This window comes from Acromyrmex echinatior, chromosome 19, assembly GCF_024713525.1.
Source record: "Acromyrmex echinatior isolate Ae372 chromosome 19, ASM2471352v2, whole genome shotgun sequence".
NCBI lineage: Eukaryota > Metazoa > Arthropoda > Insecta > Hymenoptera > Formicidae > Acromyrmex > Acromyrmex echinatior.
Window position 1 is genome coordinate 6,039,874 of NC_141870.1, and position 17,522 is coordinate 6,057,395.

The 17,522-nt window shown below is 33.7% G+C and overlaps 1 protein-coding gene across 1 annotated transcript in view; it reads right to left on the minus strand.

Moving 5' to 3' along the window:
• Positions 1-1,736: 1,736 nt before the first annotated feature.
• The window catches only part of LOC105149022 (zwei Ig domain protein zig-8), an 81,189-nt gene continuing 65,403 nt past the window's right edge, over positions 1,737-17,522 (minus strand). The window contains exons 6-8 of the mRNA XM_087415903.1: positions 6,428-6,555; positions 3,431-3,599; positions 1,737-2,643 (exon numbers count right to left, since the gene is read on the minus strand). Coding sequence (XP_087272029.1) covers positions 2,555-2,643; positions 3,431-3,599; positions 6,428-6,555 — 386 coding nt within the window. The 3' untranslated portion in view covers positions 1,737-2,554. The remainder of the gene's footprint in view (positions 2,644-3,430; positions 3,600-6,427; positions 6,556-17,522) is intronic.

Below are 17,522 nucleotides of genomic sequence, written 5' to 3' on the forward strand. Positions count from 1 at the left end.
TTTTGCGGCATTTTGACATATAATTCGATACATTTCTTTGAAACATTTTCTCTCATGTTAATTATATTATTTATTTTTCCTTAATTTTTAGAGTATAGTACAACGGATAGTTGGAAGTATATTTCCCAACTTTTTCTTCTTCATTTTTATATATTGCTCACAAGTTTAATGAAACCAATGATTTTATATTTTTCTGATATATTATTATTTATTTTACATGTTTTCTATGTCGTCATTATACCCGATTGTTCCTTTCTAATCATTTATAAAGAAATAAAGCTGAAAAAAGAGCATTTTTTTTTACAAAAATGTTTTTTTGGAAAGTAGTTAAGATAAGAGGCTGAAAATTTGAATATTCTTCTATTCTATTAAAATATAATATACATATATGTATATTTTCTAGAACTTTTGCATGCCAGATTTAAAAAAATTATATTGGTGTACTGTGTGAAGATAAATATTATACTATATAACAAGTTTTTTGCATTTTTATCATGAGAGATCGTTCTTTAGTAAATAGGACGTGCTAAATATGAATATGGCATCAAAAATTATCTGTCATGTAAGGTTTCTAAGAAAGAAAGGATTAAAACTCTCAGAAATATTTTTTTTAATCATTTTCATAAATTCATAACCAGATATTCCAGCAACTTTAGAAAAATCTAACATTGAAGTTTGAACTTTTAATCTTTCTGAAAAAGTTGAAAACTAAAAGTGCAATTCCGTAAAAGCCATATTGATTTATATTTATATTAATTTATCTCTAGATGACAGCCATATTGGATCTACCATTTTGAATTCTTGAAATCTGACTTTAGATTCGTAATTATTGACCAAGAGAAATGCAAGATTTCACAGGAATCCGTCGGGTAGAAAAAAATGTGCTTCTCAAAGAGTTAATACTGTTTTATTGTTTTAGGACCATAAAAATTGTAATAATTATTAATACTATAATTAAAAACTTATATAGAAATGGGGAATATATTAATTATATCTTATTAGAAAAAATAAAACAAATATAAAATTAATCCAATTTTCCAATATATTACATTCTTAATATTTATTATTTATGCAAGTGAGGATTAATCTGTATAATTTTTAATTTCATTTAAAATAACTCATATTGCATCGAAGTTTTCACATTCAATTTGAAAAAATTTTATAATTTAGGAGATAATCGTAATGTCTATTTTTTTCTCTCAGATATTTACAATTAACAAAATTCTTTTTTTAAAACCTCCAACTTGTTTCCTGTAATAACCGATAATTCAATAATGGGATTATATTGGAATATATACTCAAAACTAGTCGCAGTCAAAATATTGGTAATTGCAGCGAATAAAACGAATATTGCGGTCTACCAAGCACAATCGATAATTGAATGACTGTAATAATGAACACTGTGCTCAAGATTTTCTGGTGAAAACGATGACAATTTGCTAAAAAATGAGATCCCAATATATTAGTGCGTGTTTCTACCATTTGATTTAAAAAAAATTTTGTATTTTACCAATACGCATTTTACGTCGTATTGCATTTATTCAATTCTGCGAATCAATTAATTTTTCTCGTTTTTTGAAGTTCTTTATACATTATTCAAAAAAATTTTGTAAATTTAATTTCAGGCAATATTCAAAGCGATTCTTTCGGTTCTTACAATGTATTTTTATATTGCTGTTTCTTCTTTTGTAATACTCGTAGAAATTTAGGAATGTATAAATATCGAAATTCAGAGATCGATTTTAGATCATACATATTATATTGGTACGTGAGAGACATTTACAAAATATTCTTTTTTTTGCAGATAATTTTTATTTCGGAAAGTGAGGAAAGATTCTAGACGGCAGAAATGAGAACACGCGACTCTGCCGGAACAGAAAAAGAGTTCGTACTTGTTTCGGTAGTAGAGCAAGAACTCAGATACTTTTTTCACAAAATGACAATGGCCTTGAAAGTATTGTGTAAATAAATTCGAATTTATTTACACGATACTTTTATTTATTTGTTCGACTAATCATGTTGAAAGTTATTATTATGGACAAATTCTCTTGTTTGTCCATTATGGCAGTGGAATTAGTAATTAAGAAACATCGTTGCGTAATATAGGTAATATTTCCTAATAAAAAATATTTTTAATTTATATCAAATTTTTTGGCCATTACCAAGCTATATTGTTCTTTTTTTTTAACCACGCAGAACTAAATATATATTTCATAGTTGTGTTACTCGCAATTCATCATTTCCTCAGATATATCTAGTCTAATATTTATTTTAACTCATGTTTTCCAGGCGACTATGTGACAAATGGATTTTCCGTAACGCGGATGTATTCCAATCAGTCTGACGACGTAATGGCAGACACGCGATGTCGCGACGCAAATCTACGACGAGATTCCGTTACTTTCGCGAGGCAAACGTGTCGAATGCGCGTCGCAGCGAGTCTTCGGAGACAAAACCGCGAAACTGAATCTCCGCTCGATGGTTTCGTGGCAGTTAGGCGACCGTGCTTAAGTTCACGCGCATTCAACCTGGAGCCCAGAGTGCATAACGTCGGCTAGAATATTATCCGAAGAAGTAGGACGACCGGAAGTAGCGTCGCGGCCATTCTGTCGCCTCTACCGTGATGCATTGCCGCTGGGTGTTCTGAAACAAACGCTACGCTATAATGCCGTTTCGCTCGGTCGGCTCTTAGCAGGTGGTATTTAGAGCGACGTTTCCGCGGAGCTGAGCGCGAGATTTTGCTTTGGGCGAAAAGGCCTTACTTGACGTTTACAAGCTAAATATTTTTGTCGAGTTTAGTTTACACCTTTTTCTATAAACTAAAAAAAGTATTTGACACATCATACAGAAAGGACGGTTTTGCTCAAGTATCTAAAAATTTTGCTAAATCTATAGATCTGACAATAATTTTGTTGGACCATCGAAATGATTATGTAGGATACTTAAGCTGATTGTTAAAATGTCAAAAGTTTTTACAGTTTTGCTTATCATACTTGAGATTAGATCTATTATCTGATTAAATTTTTAGGTATTTCAGTAAAATCGTTTTTTCCGTACAGAGGATAGTCTCTCATTAAATAAAAAAAGTAACTAGTTGATTTTTTTAATGGTAATAATATAATTATTAAATTATCTTTTACTGAATTATATAATTTCCAGAGAATATTAGATAAATTTAATTTTGTGTTATTTTTGCGTAAAAGAATGTGTTTTTTTATATTACCTCGTAATAAACGGCAAAAGTAAAAGTTATCACAAATTGTTATTATCTAAAAAACTACAATGTTGAACAAAATAGATATATGCTGAAAAATCTTTTTTTCTAGTGAATTCGTTCTTTTATAAAATGTCTCGTTCGAATTTAAATAAGTAACGTGTGAATACTCGCACTTAAAGCTCGTTCTAAACGAAATTGGCATTTTTCTTTTACCATTGACTATGTGGACCCGTACGCTGTTAGGATGAGTGTTATTGGGTGAACACGTGTAAAGGCCGGAGTCTCTGCCGATCGCCTTCTGAATGAGTAAACGGCTCGAAGTTACGGGTCCCTTTTCCGTTACCAGGCTGATACCACCCCTCGGTGAGTCGAAGTTAATCGCCTGCGGAAAAAGGATATAAAAAGCATGTCGGGTTACTTGCCTCTGACGTGACCAAGTACGGATGGGGCCACTCTGCGGGAAAGGAAGAAGCAGGAAGTGTCGACGGAACGTGTTCCCTGCAATGACAGAAATCCTTTTTCCTAGGATTTTTTCTAGACGTTACACATTCATTTCCTGACCTCGCTGTCCGACTTAAAATACGTTTTTATCACGCGATCGTAATTATGAAAATATCAAAACCATGAATTATATATATATATATATAAGGAGATTTATACATTATTTATTTTAGGTTTTGTAAATTTGTATCCTCTGTCTAGATTTTAAACATTAAACAAACTTCAACTTTTATAACAACTGTTCAAGCAGTTTTCTCAAAAAGATTTTTATTGATTACAATAAACAGATCTTATTTAAACTCAATATAAGAACTGAGAACATGACTTTTCAGGAATAAATTGCTCTTTTATGTCTTTAATGTTCTTTAACAAACAGGTAATGCATTACAACAATGTTATTTTAAAATTTTATTTATAATTTTATTACAACCGTAGGTGCTACATTTTATAATAATTGATAATTAACGATCCAATTGGCTACGCAAATTATCATGTATGTATGTTTGTTTTATAAGTTTCATTAGGACAGAATTTATTGCGTCATTAAATTAATCATATTTGATCATATTTAATTAATACTGGCGGAAATTGCGGTCATGATTGTTTAATTTATGAATGTGCGTGCATTTGTTAGTGAAAGAAAAATTAATAACAATTTTGGTTAAAAGGAATCACACAGTATAAAGTTTTGAAATAAATATTAAATATTCAGCCAAATTCAAATAAATGGAAAATCTCAATTAATTCGGGTTGGACTGGAAAAATTCAATGGTAAAAAAAACTATTGTAAGTCCGGATTTTATTCAATGCTCTAAATTGGAAAAATTATAAAAATGTAAAATTATAAATATATTAAATTATAAAAATTTAATACTATAATATATTTATTTACTTTGTGCAAAAAATTTTCTGCTTTATTATTAAATCATCAATTATGATAGTTTAAAAAAAGATAAATTGAATAAAAAAACGAATCAACAATGACAAAACACTTTATAATAAAATCTTGTTAATTTAAATTAGTATGTTAAAAATATTATGTTTCTAAAACAGAAATTTTGGAAATAATATCAAAAATTTTATAAATTTTATATTAATTTTTGTTTTTGTGAGAAAAACATAATAGTAACAAAATTAAAACTTTTTACCAATATAGATGTGGAATTTGCCACCCTGCAATTAATGCCAGGATATTACATTCGTACATCAAGATTATATATTTGTTGAATTAATATTTAAGAATCAATTAATTGCTGCATACAATAGCGATATAAGCACGCATAATTAATTGATCCAAATCTTAATTGCCTCCTCACGGTAGAAGAGAGAAACAGATGCCATATTATCTGTCTGTGACGTGACAAGACGGGGCTTAAGGCACTTTGTGGGAAGTGGAAAGGGCAAAAGTGTCGACTGTAGGTGAATTCCTTGAATGGCATAAACCATTTCGGGACAAGTTTCCTAAAATTATAACTTAAAGCGTCTATGCAATCATCTTGGTTATTCCAGTCATTCGCGCGTTCACATAAATAAGCGTGATAGTGAGATTCTTAAATTTAAATGAAACTGACGTAACGTTACGAGAGCATTCATCTGTCTATTATTAATAATGTGGCCGTCTTTAGATGTACACTTCCCAAGAAACTTTCGCAATGTTCTTAAACAAATGAATTGTCTCGTGGTATTGAGAGAAACTTTGTTATATTTAATGGAAATATTTAAATTATCATACTACAATAAGAATAATTATAAGTGGAAATTAGACTGATAAGAATAAATTAAATAAGAGAACAAATCCTATTTTCGGTCGAAGCAGATTTTAATAATTTTATTTATTTACAAAAATATACTTTTTAATTACATAAACTGCCACTGATTTAGTTTATCGGATATATGTAAAACGCAATCTTAAATTGAAAATATTTTCACAAATTATTATTATTGATCGTCGATTGTTTAAACAATGCTAATAACTGTGCAAAGAACTTAATGCGAAAAATATTACCTCCATAGTTGTTGAGCCTACAATTCCTGCCTTTCCAAGTCAGGTGTTTTACAATTCATCGAGATATGTGGAGATATTTGTCGCAATAATCGATAACTAGAGGATATTATTTTTCAATTTTTAACGTTATCATGTCATTTTTTATATTCCAATTTCAGTTTATAATTGTCTTTCAAATCTGATAAATTAAATTGGCTCGCAATTTATAAAACTGAAAGATGTAGGTACTTGCAAATTTGCATATGAGTGTTATTAAGTATCAAGATCCTCTTTGACCAAAAATAAAATTCTTTCTCTTATTTAATAATGATTAGGATCGTATTATAAAAAGGTGTTTCTAATACACAAATCTTTTAATCATGATTGCTAAGTCACTCGAACGGAATCTTATTGAAGCAAGTTGTTGTTGGCGTCTTCGATAAATATTGCGTCTGAAGGAACGAAAACACGCTGCTAGCAATAATCGATATACCAGGCCAATAGAAGCGTGTATACAGCTGCAGGCTTTTTTTCAACAGCCGCAAGGAACATGAAAAATGTTTCTGTTTATACCGATATCTGCGGTCCTCTCACAAAACCAGCGTCGGTTATGAAATTCAAATGGGTTTTCAGTTGAAAGCACCTCTCATGACTTCATGGCAGCATGACAGGTGATTTTCAGCAAGTAGTAAAACCCTCATTCGCGGATCGTAAGTTCGGCTTACCTGATGGTTATGACTCCAAATTATCGTCGACGGTGGTTCAGGCGCGTGTCTCACGTAGCATGTTAAGTTTATCGTGCTGTCCTTGTTGATGAACAGTTCAGGACCGCCGGCTATTTCCGTCACAGGTTCTGTAATGAAGGAGAAAATCGCATGCACAATATTTTCAATTTGCGATTTTTTTTACTTTTAAAACAACTTTCATTTATGTCGCTTTCCCTATGTCGCTGTCCCTACGTTCCCTTTCATCTTTATTGCAAACAAGAATGTCTGTGATAGAGATTTACTGATGTTTTTTTCTCTCGTAATTATAACAGAAAGCAACACAATAAAGATTCCTTCATAATTCCCTCTATAATTTTCTCTTTTTAAATTTCTCTATCGTTATTGACGATATGAGATTGTCCCATATTCTTTACCGTATTTTTCCGAACGACTGTTGAAAGGAGAGCAAAAAGTCCGCAGCCGAAATGAAATGCAATAACCGTACACAAGAGGGGATCGCTTGGCATTATACTTACATTATTTTGTGGAAAACAGGTTCGTCCGGAGGAAGTACCGACGGAATCAATTCCGGATGACTGAGAGTTTCCGTTCGAGAGATTCGCTTTGTATGCGATTGAGGAGAAATCATCGAGCCACAAGATATACGGATTCTTTTGAAACGCCCCACACTACCTCGCAATGATGATCTCGCTGCGATATCTCGAGGCGCTAAGAACCCGCTTAATTTTTGTGAGGGTGGATACGACGTGTCCGGAATTTTTGTCTCGCATTTCGTGCTCGTAGGAATCAATGACCATGCAGTAAACGTACGCAAGTCAAAAGCATATTTCTTCTCTTTTCTCCCCTTCCTACCCTTCCATTAAATCTTGTTGCTGGAAATACCACCTCGGCGAATCTCCGCGTCCGCGGTACACAGGATCGTTACAGTCCGTCGACCGGGATTCTCCAAGTTTCTCGGATTCCCATTGGTGGATCTCAATTATCTGACAAACCAGTTTCGAGACTTCCACCGTCGTTTGCTGACCGACTTGCGAGCAAGGTGGTCTGCGGCAACACAGAGAGAGAGAGAGATCTTCATTTCCACGCAAGGAATACCAAAAGCAAGCGCGAGCATCGTAAGGAGACAACAGCTTATTACTGTTTCACGAGGCTTGAGACCCTTTCGTTGTTCGCACTGCGACGTTTTATTCCTATTACTGGAGCAATGAATATCCAACTTCTCGATGGTGTGAAATATGAGCGGATTTAATGGTTCCATCGTGAAAAGAATCTTTCTTTATCATTATTATGACACGTTATTCAGCCTAATAACGTTTTGCAGTACAGCCATTCGATGATGCTTACCTCGTCGCGCACAAATTCTAAGCTTATGACGTAGGGCATCGTTAAATGAAATTGTTATAAACGCTATTTATATACGTAACCTTATACGTTTGCCAGAAACTGTACGGAAGAAACGTTTTAAGGTACCTAAAAATTTAGCTAGAGGTATATATATAATTTTATTAGACCATTAAAATAATTATGTAAGACGCTCAAGCTAGTTGCTAAAATGTAAAACATTTTGTAGCGTTATTCATTATACTTGAACTTCTACATAGTTATTATTTTGATATGATCTACAGCAAAATTATTTTCAAATCTTTATCTAATTAAATTTTTAGATACCTCAACAAAATCGTTCTTTCCGTGTGCTTTCTCTCTATTTGTTCATGTTATTTTCTGAGAAAAATCTTTTGTATAATAATTTAAAATAAACATATTTTTCGCGCAGTTTTTAAGATGTATCCATTTTAATAGAGAAACTAACTTATTCATATAAAAAGAATCGCTTTGCATCCTTTGATTTAAATGATTAAACTAAATTCGTAGGTTTACTAACGATGATTACGGGGCGTAATTCTATTCAGTGTATTGTTTGTGCAGCGCTTGGTAGAATATTATTGAAAATTACGGGTTCCCAAAGAGCGTGTACTCTCCCCGATTTCGCCGCTTGAAAGTCAGGGAGAGCACGGGCATCGTTAAGATACGATGTTAACGAGAACACGAGGAGTTTGTCGTTAGCTGCAACTGAGGACGTTTTTGCAACGCTAACGATGTCACGCCGAAATTAAGATCTCACAATGTTCCGTACTTCCCATCAACATTCAATTATACGTCCTACAATCCACTGACTTTCGTCAGTGGACATCGTCCACTCTAGTCAGCCGTCTACGAGCGAAGGAACTTCATTTCCTTCTCAGACATCCCTGAATGACTTCTCTTCGCGAACATTCCACGAAGAGACACGCACGACGTCGTTCGTTTTACGATGTACTGCTGGTATCTCGAGAATTCAACGACGTTCTTGGTAGTTGCTAAGAGGAACGATCAATTACTTCGGCAATCGTCCAATTGAACTGGCGGACCCGTCGCGCCGGGAATTCGTCTGTCAATATTCATTTTTTGATAATTATTGTGAAAATATTTTATTAAAAATGAAAAACTAACTGACGAAACATTTTCATTTGTATTTATTTAGTTGCCAATTTGCAACCGCAAACAATCAAGATATATTAATTATAATTTAAGTACTGCAAATGTAATAAATATTTGATAATATTTAATTAATATATGATATCAAATTTTGTTATAATACGTTATAATAATATTCGCAGTACAATTGTCAAATGTTACTTTTCAATTTTGTTTCAATCAGATGCAAACAATGCAGTCGATTGTCGCGTCTCTCCGATTTACCGACGCAAATATATTCATAAAGCATTATGCAAAAGATATATTTTATACTTGACGCCAAGAGTGCTCTTAAGTTTAAGATGGAGACTATATAACAGAATCTCTGGCCACGAACGATTTTGTTAAAATTTTACAAGAAAGATGTACAGAATGTATGCTAAGTACGCTAAAATATTTTAAGGAGTGATTCTTTATACAAATTCAAGAAAATTTCGTATAACCGAAAAGATTTAAAAAAGTTTCAAAGATATAAGGTGTAAATAAATTTTATTTTTTCAAAAATTTCAAATTATTTTGATAAACCGAGTTATTTTAATGAAACTTTAAATAAAGTTTTCGAAATTTTTAGAAAAAAATGTAATTTGTTTTTCATCTTTAACATTCCTTATCTTTGAAAGTAATTGTAAGCCGTTTCGAATATATGATTATATAAAGTCTTGAATTTATGTGAGAAATCTTAAAATCTTTCAATGTACTTACAATTAGTATATTATACATTTTATATACATTTCTTTTTTATTACAGAATGTCCAGATAGGCGCCAAATCTATTTTCGGACATTTATTGTAATTATCATACCATTTAATAAAAATGATTTTTGAATGTTTATAACTTTTCAATAAAGCATTTTCGGACATGAGTTTATATGAACTTTCTTTACTTACTCGACTTCATTAACACGTTACATAAGTTTGATCCCATCTTTCCAAACACCCTGTACTACGTCACTTTAATTTATATTGTCTCACTTTATAATTTTAATTAAGATCATATTTTGATAGTATAAGTTAGAGTGAAATAGTACATGTATGTAAATATGTACAAGTATAGATACCTTTTTCTCTTGTTTGATTTTGACAAAATCATTCGTGGACAAACTCTGTTATACAATTCCTAATTTAAGATCTTCGAGGTACATTCGACACTCCTTTATTCTTCCTGACAGCGTGAATCGAAGTATTCCTAAATTTTAGAGGAAGGTGAAAATCGAACCAGCTGTTACCTTTAACCGAACCATCGATCCTTTACCTTTGATCGATCACCACCCTGCTGCACCCTTGGGTGGAGAGCCAGTAAAATAAATCGAGGGTGGACCTCGTACGTGGCCCGACCGCGACTTCGTCCGCAATTGAATCACCACTCCACCGTGTTGGCCGCAAAAAAGGTCTAACAAGCATGGAAGATAGTAAATCGAAGCTACCTCTACGAAATACGTTCGTAGAAGACGCTAACTTTTTCTCCCAAAAGAAAATTGCAGGTCGTTTGATACTACCATCGCCTTTGTATCGTTACCAGATGGCTTGTTACTTTTTGACATTTGTTAGAAAAAGATGTTTGTACTGTCTGTTCCGTGACTTGGAGATCAACATGTGACTCGCACATCCTGTGATTCATGTACAATATCGCCGCTGTAAAATTGACACCTCATTATCAAAATTTTAATATAATTAATAAAGCACTTTGAAAAGAGTTATAATTAAATGCAAAAAAAAAATAATTTGAAAATATGGGATGCCAACCTCACGTTTTTGTTTAATTTTGTCATTTATTTACTTCGATCAAATGTTAAGAATTACTTGAAAAAATTACAGATTATTCTAAATTGTATTTAAAAGTAATACAAAAAATTAGAGACAGTTTAACATCTGGATTAAAAGTTATTTCAATAAAAAATAATATTTAAAAAATTTGTATTATATTTTAATAGAAATATTTGAAAATGTATTATAAAATAATGATAAAAATCTCAATTTCTTTTATATAAGTACTTTATAAATTCAAGAATATTTATGTAAAGTCACATTGAAATGCGATATTAGTTAGTTCAGTAAATAAATAAAATATTTATTTGTTATAAAAACTAATTTGAATTTCAGTAAAAATTTTCATAATTTTATTACTTAAAGTTTATTACTTATACAAAAAATTTAGATCTTTGTCCATCGCTTTTAAAATTTTGGTTTAAAAACAATGAAAATAATAACAAATAAAATAAATGTGTTGTTCAATAAAACCACAATGTTATGAACACAACTTTCATATACATGTAGTTTAAAGCGTAAATATTAATATATGTACTTATGTCCTTGCAATCTCCTTAAACATGCGATTGTGTTACTTTAAATAAATAAAGTGCACATATCGTTTAGGACACGAACAATGCGATCATCTTCACACCTATTTCCTTCAATATTAATCTTCTCGACCAGTGTAAAACAGGTCCGCTCAATAAATCATGTCACTGCATCGGGGCGACTGTATTTCAGGAACACAGTCGAGGCTCATTTTTCGTAACGCCACTCGAGACCGGTGTTCATACGTTCGTAGTGATCAGGGACATTAACTTGACAAACATACGCAGCTGACGGTATCGGGTATAAGTTAGCGGTGGGACAAGTCCGGCACGATTGTGTGCAACCGCTGAATGTATTACTGCTGAGGGCGTGAAGGGAGAGAGAGAGAGAGAGAGAGAGAGAGAGAGAGAGAGTAGCAAGCGGGAGAAAGCCTGGTGGCAGACGATTCCAGTAACACGAACTCTATGGGTCCCATACGTTACTCGCTATATCGTCAGGAGTGAGAGTTACCATTGGGTCCGCCCGTCTGTCCGTTCGTGGCCAAACATGGGCATTCCTATGTCGATAATGATCTTCCATTCACGCCATTGCCGATAGAAATTAATTGCGTCCATCCATGGAGTCTGCACGAACTGCGAACATCGACCCACTGTGTTGGGTACGTCACCATCGCGCACGTCACGCTGTCTAGGATATAAGTACAGTGCATTTCGGACATTTCGGTGCGTGTGTGCACGACATGCGTGCATATCCAACGTCGTGTCACACTGATTGCGCATCACTCGCCAGTACGCCACCGACGGAATATCGCACGGAGATCACGAGCGATAGACGCGTCATTCACGGAAGGGTGAAACGACGATAAGAGAATAATATATCGTGGTTCGAACGCGGTGAAGTGAATAATCGCTTAGGAGATTATGCTACAGTAACATTTGTATTTATCATGTGGATTCTCTTATGTTCACATATAATATTACTTTTATATCGTATAAATCCTGCAACAGATGTAACTATCAAATGCACCAAAGTATATCCCCCTCTGATTTTGATGAACTTTGAATATATCGTTTTTAAAACAAAAGTAAAGGTATTTTTAATTAAATGTATATATTTGAGGAGTAAAATATCCCTTAGAAAAAATCGGTTATTTCATTTCGAAGCAAATATCGCCAAAACTGTGAGAGATAGAAAAAAATGCTTGAAATAAAAGTTGAATGATTTCACAACACTACTTTATAACAATAAATTAAAAAAATTTGTTTAAATATTTTTTATTAAAAAGATAAATTTTTTAAAAATTCTTTTAAATTATAATTATTGAGTACTCTTAAAACTTTCAACTTTTTTTACTGCAAACATTTTTTTCTATTTTATTATTAAAAGTGTGAATGGACACGAATAAAAAAGTGTCCCTTATATTTGCCTAAAAAATAAAATATTCAAAAAAATATTCAAAGCTAATTAACATCAGAGACGGACATTTAGTAAGTACCACTTTTTAAAAAAAATAATACAGCGAAAAACCCGTAACTTTGGAAGAACTTCGAAATATAATAGTATTTGAAAAAGTTAATTAGTCGTTTCCGAGAAATTTTCCAGACAGGCAATCAGACGAATGGACAAAAGTCAACAAACGAGTAGACGAGAAGTCAGACCAACACTGAAAATAGTTCGTACTACTTATTGATATTTTTAACCGAAGAGAATATATTTCTTTCCTTTCCTTCTCTTTTTTTTTCTTTTTAAATCAGAGCTATAAAAAGAATAGGTTATGTTAGTTATGTTATGTTAGCTCTATGCATGCATGATTCCATAGTTTCCATCTGATATTGCATCGCATGTTATCGAATCATTTGCGCGCGATACATCCATCTATATATTACACGGGAGATATGCATCTTTATATAATGTTCGTAATGGTCAATGTCTCGACCGTTATCCTAAACGCGTACAATATTTTATGGATTAATGTCTTATCAGCGATGAGATAGCTGGGCATTTCCGCCTTAGCCGTTGGATACTAACGCGATCAGAACGCATTCTCGAGCATGAACCAGGATGCCCACCTGCATTACGATACTCCTCGTGGCAAGCGATTCCGCCACGCCCATGAGGGAACTACGGCTAAACTACCGAACAAGAGCCATTTACACAAAAGGCGACGGTAATGGCGAGATTCTTAGCTAGAGTACCTATCCCAAGTTTCGGCCCCCGGAGAAAAGCTGCTCGAGTATCTATACCCTAATAATGCGTTGTTACTGGCACTTACTTAAGCGTACTTGCAACCATTAGGAATTCTAATTACTTTCGTAGCTGCCAATTCGACTCGAGAACGATCGTGTTATCTCGTGGCGAGAATGGAGCAACTGTAGTAGATCATTGTATTCTCTGAGAAAAAGCATATTGTTTGAAAATGAAGTTTGACAGATGATTTTCGTGCAACGAGCAATTTTAATCGTTTTAAAGTCGTAAAACAATTTATAATTTAACAATAATAAGTTAATCTTTAAATAGCTATATGAATAAATTAAATAGGTAAGGAAAGAACGGCTGAGATCTTGTTGCCAGTAATGTTTTTATATGTAAATTTATTATATGTATAAATTTTAAAATACGTTAATTTTAAATACGTTAAACTATGCGTCGTTTATTGTCAGACTTAAAACGCAATCATAAATTAAAGCTAAAATAATAATATCATAATGAAATAATAATTAAATTGACTGTCGATTCAATTATGATGCTACCAGCATTTTAAAACACTGTAATAGCTTATTGCGAAAAATATTACCTTTATAATTTCATTTCGTTTTATCGTTCGTCCTCAATTTCATTAGTTGACCGTTACCATCATTAATATTATTTATTAAGACAGGATTTAAATCACGATCTTATTCGTATTTAACTCAATACTTTCATAAAGAAAAACTTTTATTAGATACATATTCATCGACTGAAGAGACATACGGCTTCAGGAATCACATTTGTGCGGCGTAGCGTCCATAAACGGGTCTTTTTACGGACGTCTTTATCGACAATTTACTCGAACAAAACCAAACGAGCAATGGAATTGATCGGGCAATATGTTTCATATGCGATACCTCGTTCCCTTCAACCACGAAAACAATCCCGACGGAAACGTTCGATAAAAGCTCGCGGTTATTTTGAAACCGCGATCAGCTAACAAACCTGGGAAGCGTTATTCCTCACCGCGAACATACCGGTTTTATCGTCCGCGATAATCCTGCATTTTCCAGGCCGCGGACAGACTCCGGCAATCCGCGGACGGCTTACAATGGTGTCCAGTACGGCCGGCCGGGCATTACTTTCCTCAAATTCTCAATATGGCATCCTTTATTTCAGCTAAACCGACCGGAAGAAGCTTGGCCACCGGCCAGAATCGGAAATCATTCGGCGCCATATTGAGCTAACGAAACTTTATTCCGGCCGTGCGGACACCATCTCCGTCCGCAACTGTTAATCCTGTTCTATTTTCTAGGAAACGTCTACCCGTCTACGAGCGACGATGAGAGGATTATCGAAACTGGATTAAGCAATGCTTTCCTAGCAATCGCCCGATTATACGCGTAAAGATAACCGATACGAGTGGTTAAAATCTCTGATCGTTATTGGAGATAGTATCGAATTTATTTTATCGGTCTTCAAGAAACTATAATTACAATTGATTTAATTACTAGATGAATTAAACAATCTTCTGCAATTCTTAAACGTTTCAATAGACGTTTCTATCTTGAAAGATACTTGAACCTTTTTTAATATATAAATATTAATAATTTTATCAATATTATATATTATATACACATATAATCGAAATTAACTGGAGTCTCAGTAAATTTAATGGCATTAAATAAAATTCTTCTTTGATAAAAAAAATGACGCAGCAGTTTTCTCAGCGAAACGAGAAGGCTAGAGATATCAGAGTGAAAAATATCGTTGTCAGAGTATAGAGATTACGTTGTCGTTAGCGCAATAGATGTGTCATGAACACTATCACTGTGGTCACACATCGCTGCCAAATAGTTTTCGGGAGGTGATATATTTCCGTCCTCGGGATATTCGAAATAGTTCAACGCCGTTATTACGAGGGGATGAATTTCCCTCTGCACGGGATGCGATTTACGGCTTATAGATTCGACCGCGACTATTTTATCATAATATAAAGGCTCTTGAGAAATTGAAATCGAATGTATCGTTTCGTTGCATCTATACGGCGGTTATATTTAAAATTTTAATACAGAAAAAAATTGATATATTTTAAAAACGTTATTTTTAATCTTTTAAATAATACAAGTTCTTTTTTGTTTACGCAATATGACTGGCAATAATTTGCATAGATTTTAAGTTTGTCTTTCTTTAAGATTATACACGTCAACCTAACGATCGAATATGAATAAAAGAATTATCGAAAATCAGATTAAAAACTCCCAGAAGAGTTGTGCTCTGGATACCGCTACAAAATATCGTTATAAAACATATTTTCGATTTCTTTTCGATCGTTGTAAGCTTTTGTTGTTACAATATGCAGTGATATGATTTCTCGGGAGTTATAAGAGAAATCTGATATTCCGTAAATATTTCGAATATAAATATAAAAAATTGGCAACAAAGATAGCACATTATTTCTATAATTTTTATTCTTGAAATATAATGTTTATTGAATTAACTGTAATTTATATATATATATATATATATATATAAAATACGATTTACCGTTGTAAAAACTAACTAATTATTTCTGTAATTTTAGAAATAAATTTTACTTTCTCGTAAGTATCAATCATTTATGTCTATTATCTAGTAACATTACAATTAACTATATAATATGAATATTTGCTTGTTTTCCCAATCCTATACATCGTAATATTCTTGCCGTATCTGCATTTGAATGCAGTTCGAGACGTAGAACAGGATTAAACAATGTTTCCTAGAAATTGGTCTCTATCTATATATGTATATGTACGTAACGATTGGGAAATCTCCCTATCTCACCCTGTCGTTAAAAGCTGCTATTATCGGTAACTCCAACTATAGCCTCTAAAGAGCCTGGAAGTGAGCATCGTGAGAACTTACGAGAACTAGCTCGGTGATTGAATCTAACTGTTTGAAGGCGAAATCTGAGTTAACAAAATTGATTCGGTGAAACAAGGCTGGGCCATTGTTACGTTGCGTACGAACGTTAGCAACGAAAAATGTGAGGCTGTCCCCTGTAACGGGGATTATCAATAAAGTGAGAATAAATGCCGGATGCATTCGGTGAAAGAAATTACTAGCTACGGCCGACGGAATCACTAGTAGTCAACTTTTAATTAGTTTCGAACTTGCGAATCGGAAAAAAAGAGTGATATTCAGGTGGTCGCGGTTGGCGACGCGGATGCCGATACCGCGATGCGCGGCGCAAGCAATTAAATCGTGGCTTTTGATTGTTCCCCGCACTCACCTTTATTTTGCAATCACATACGTCGTCGCCGTTGTCGATTCGACTTCGGCGAAAGCCGGATGTGTACCTCGCGTCGGACGATTTATTAGTAATATGCTGCACGAAACCGTCATCGTGGATGAATTAACGAGGCGTTGCAGAAAATGCGAAACCTTTAATTTCAATGACTATAGGTCAGACGTACTCTCGGTGAGCTCGTGCTGAGGGGGCGTGTAATTATAAAGTACAGGCCGACCGGATCATCGTGATAACAATACTCGGCTCTTACTAACATGGCATTGTAATTACGGCCCGTTGTTTAAGTGCACTGTGCTATTTTTGCGAGTGCAAAATACGACCGACATCCTGTTCGATGTGTGCGCGATACGACCCAACGCGGTAGGCGGTTCATAACGATTCTTTTAACCCCGTGGAACTACCAGTAAATATTTTATAACATTATACAGCATAGGAAGGAGCATATTTTTCATTGCGCATTAATTACCGCTTAAACATGCATTAACGCGACAAGCTGCTGCTCATTTGAAATTCTAGCTGGAACAAAATATTTATTGACGTTAATCACGCTCTAACGTGAATTTAATCGATAATGAAACGGAACTATGACGTTTTGCATTATAACGTCCTTTTCTGTAATGTATATGTATTTAACTATGCGCGTATTCTCTCGCAAAATTCGCGCCTGGCAACCTGTCAAGCCTGGCTCCTTATTAATATTTATGAGAAAGTATAACGAAATCATGCGGCTTATACAGCAAAACGCTAAAGCGCTTTCAATCGCGCGGCATGGAGTGTCCGCGTGCGGAACATAACGTTCAGG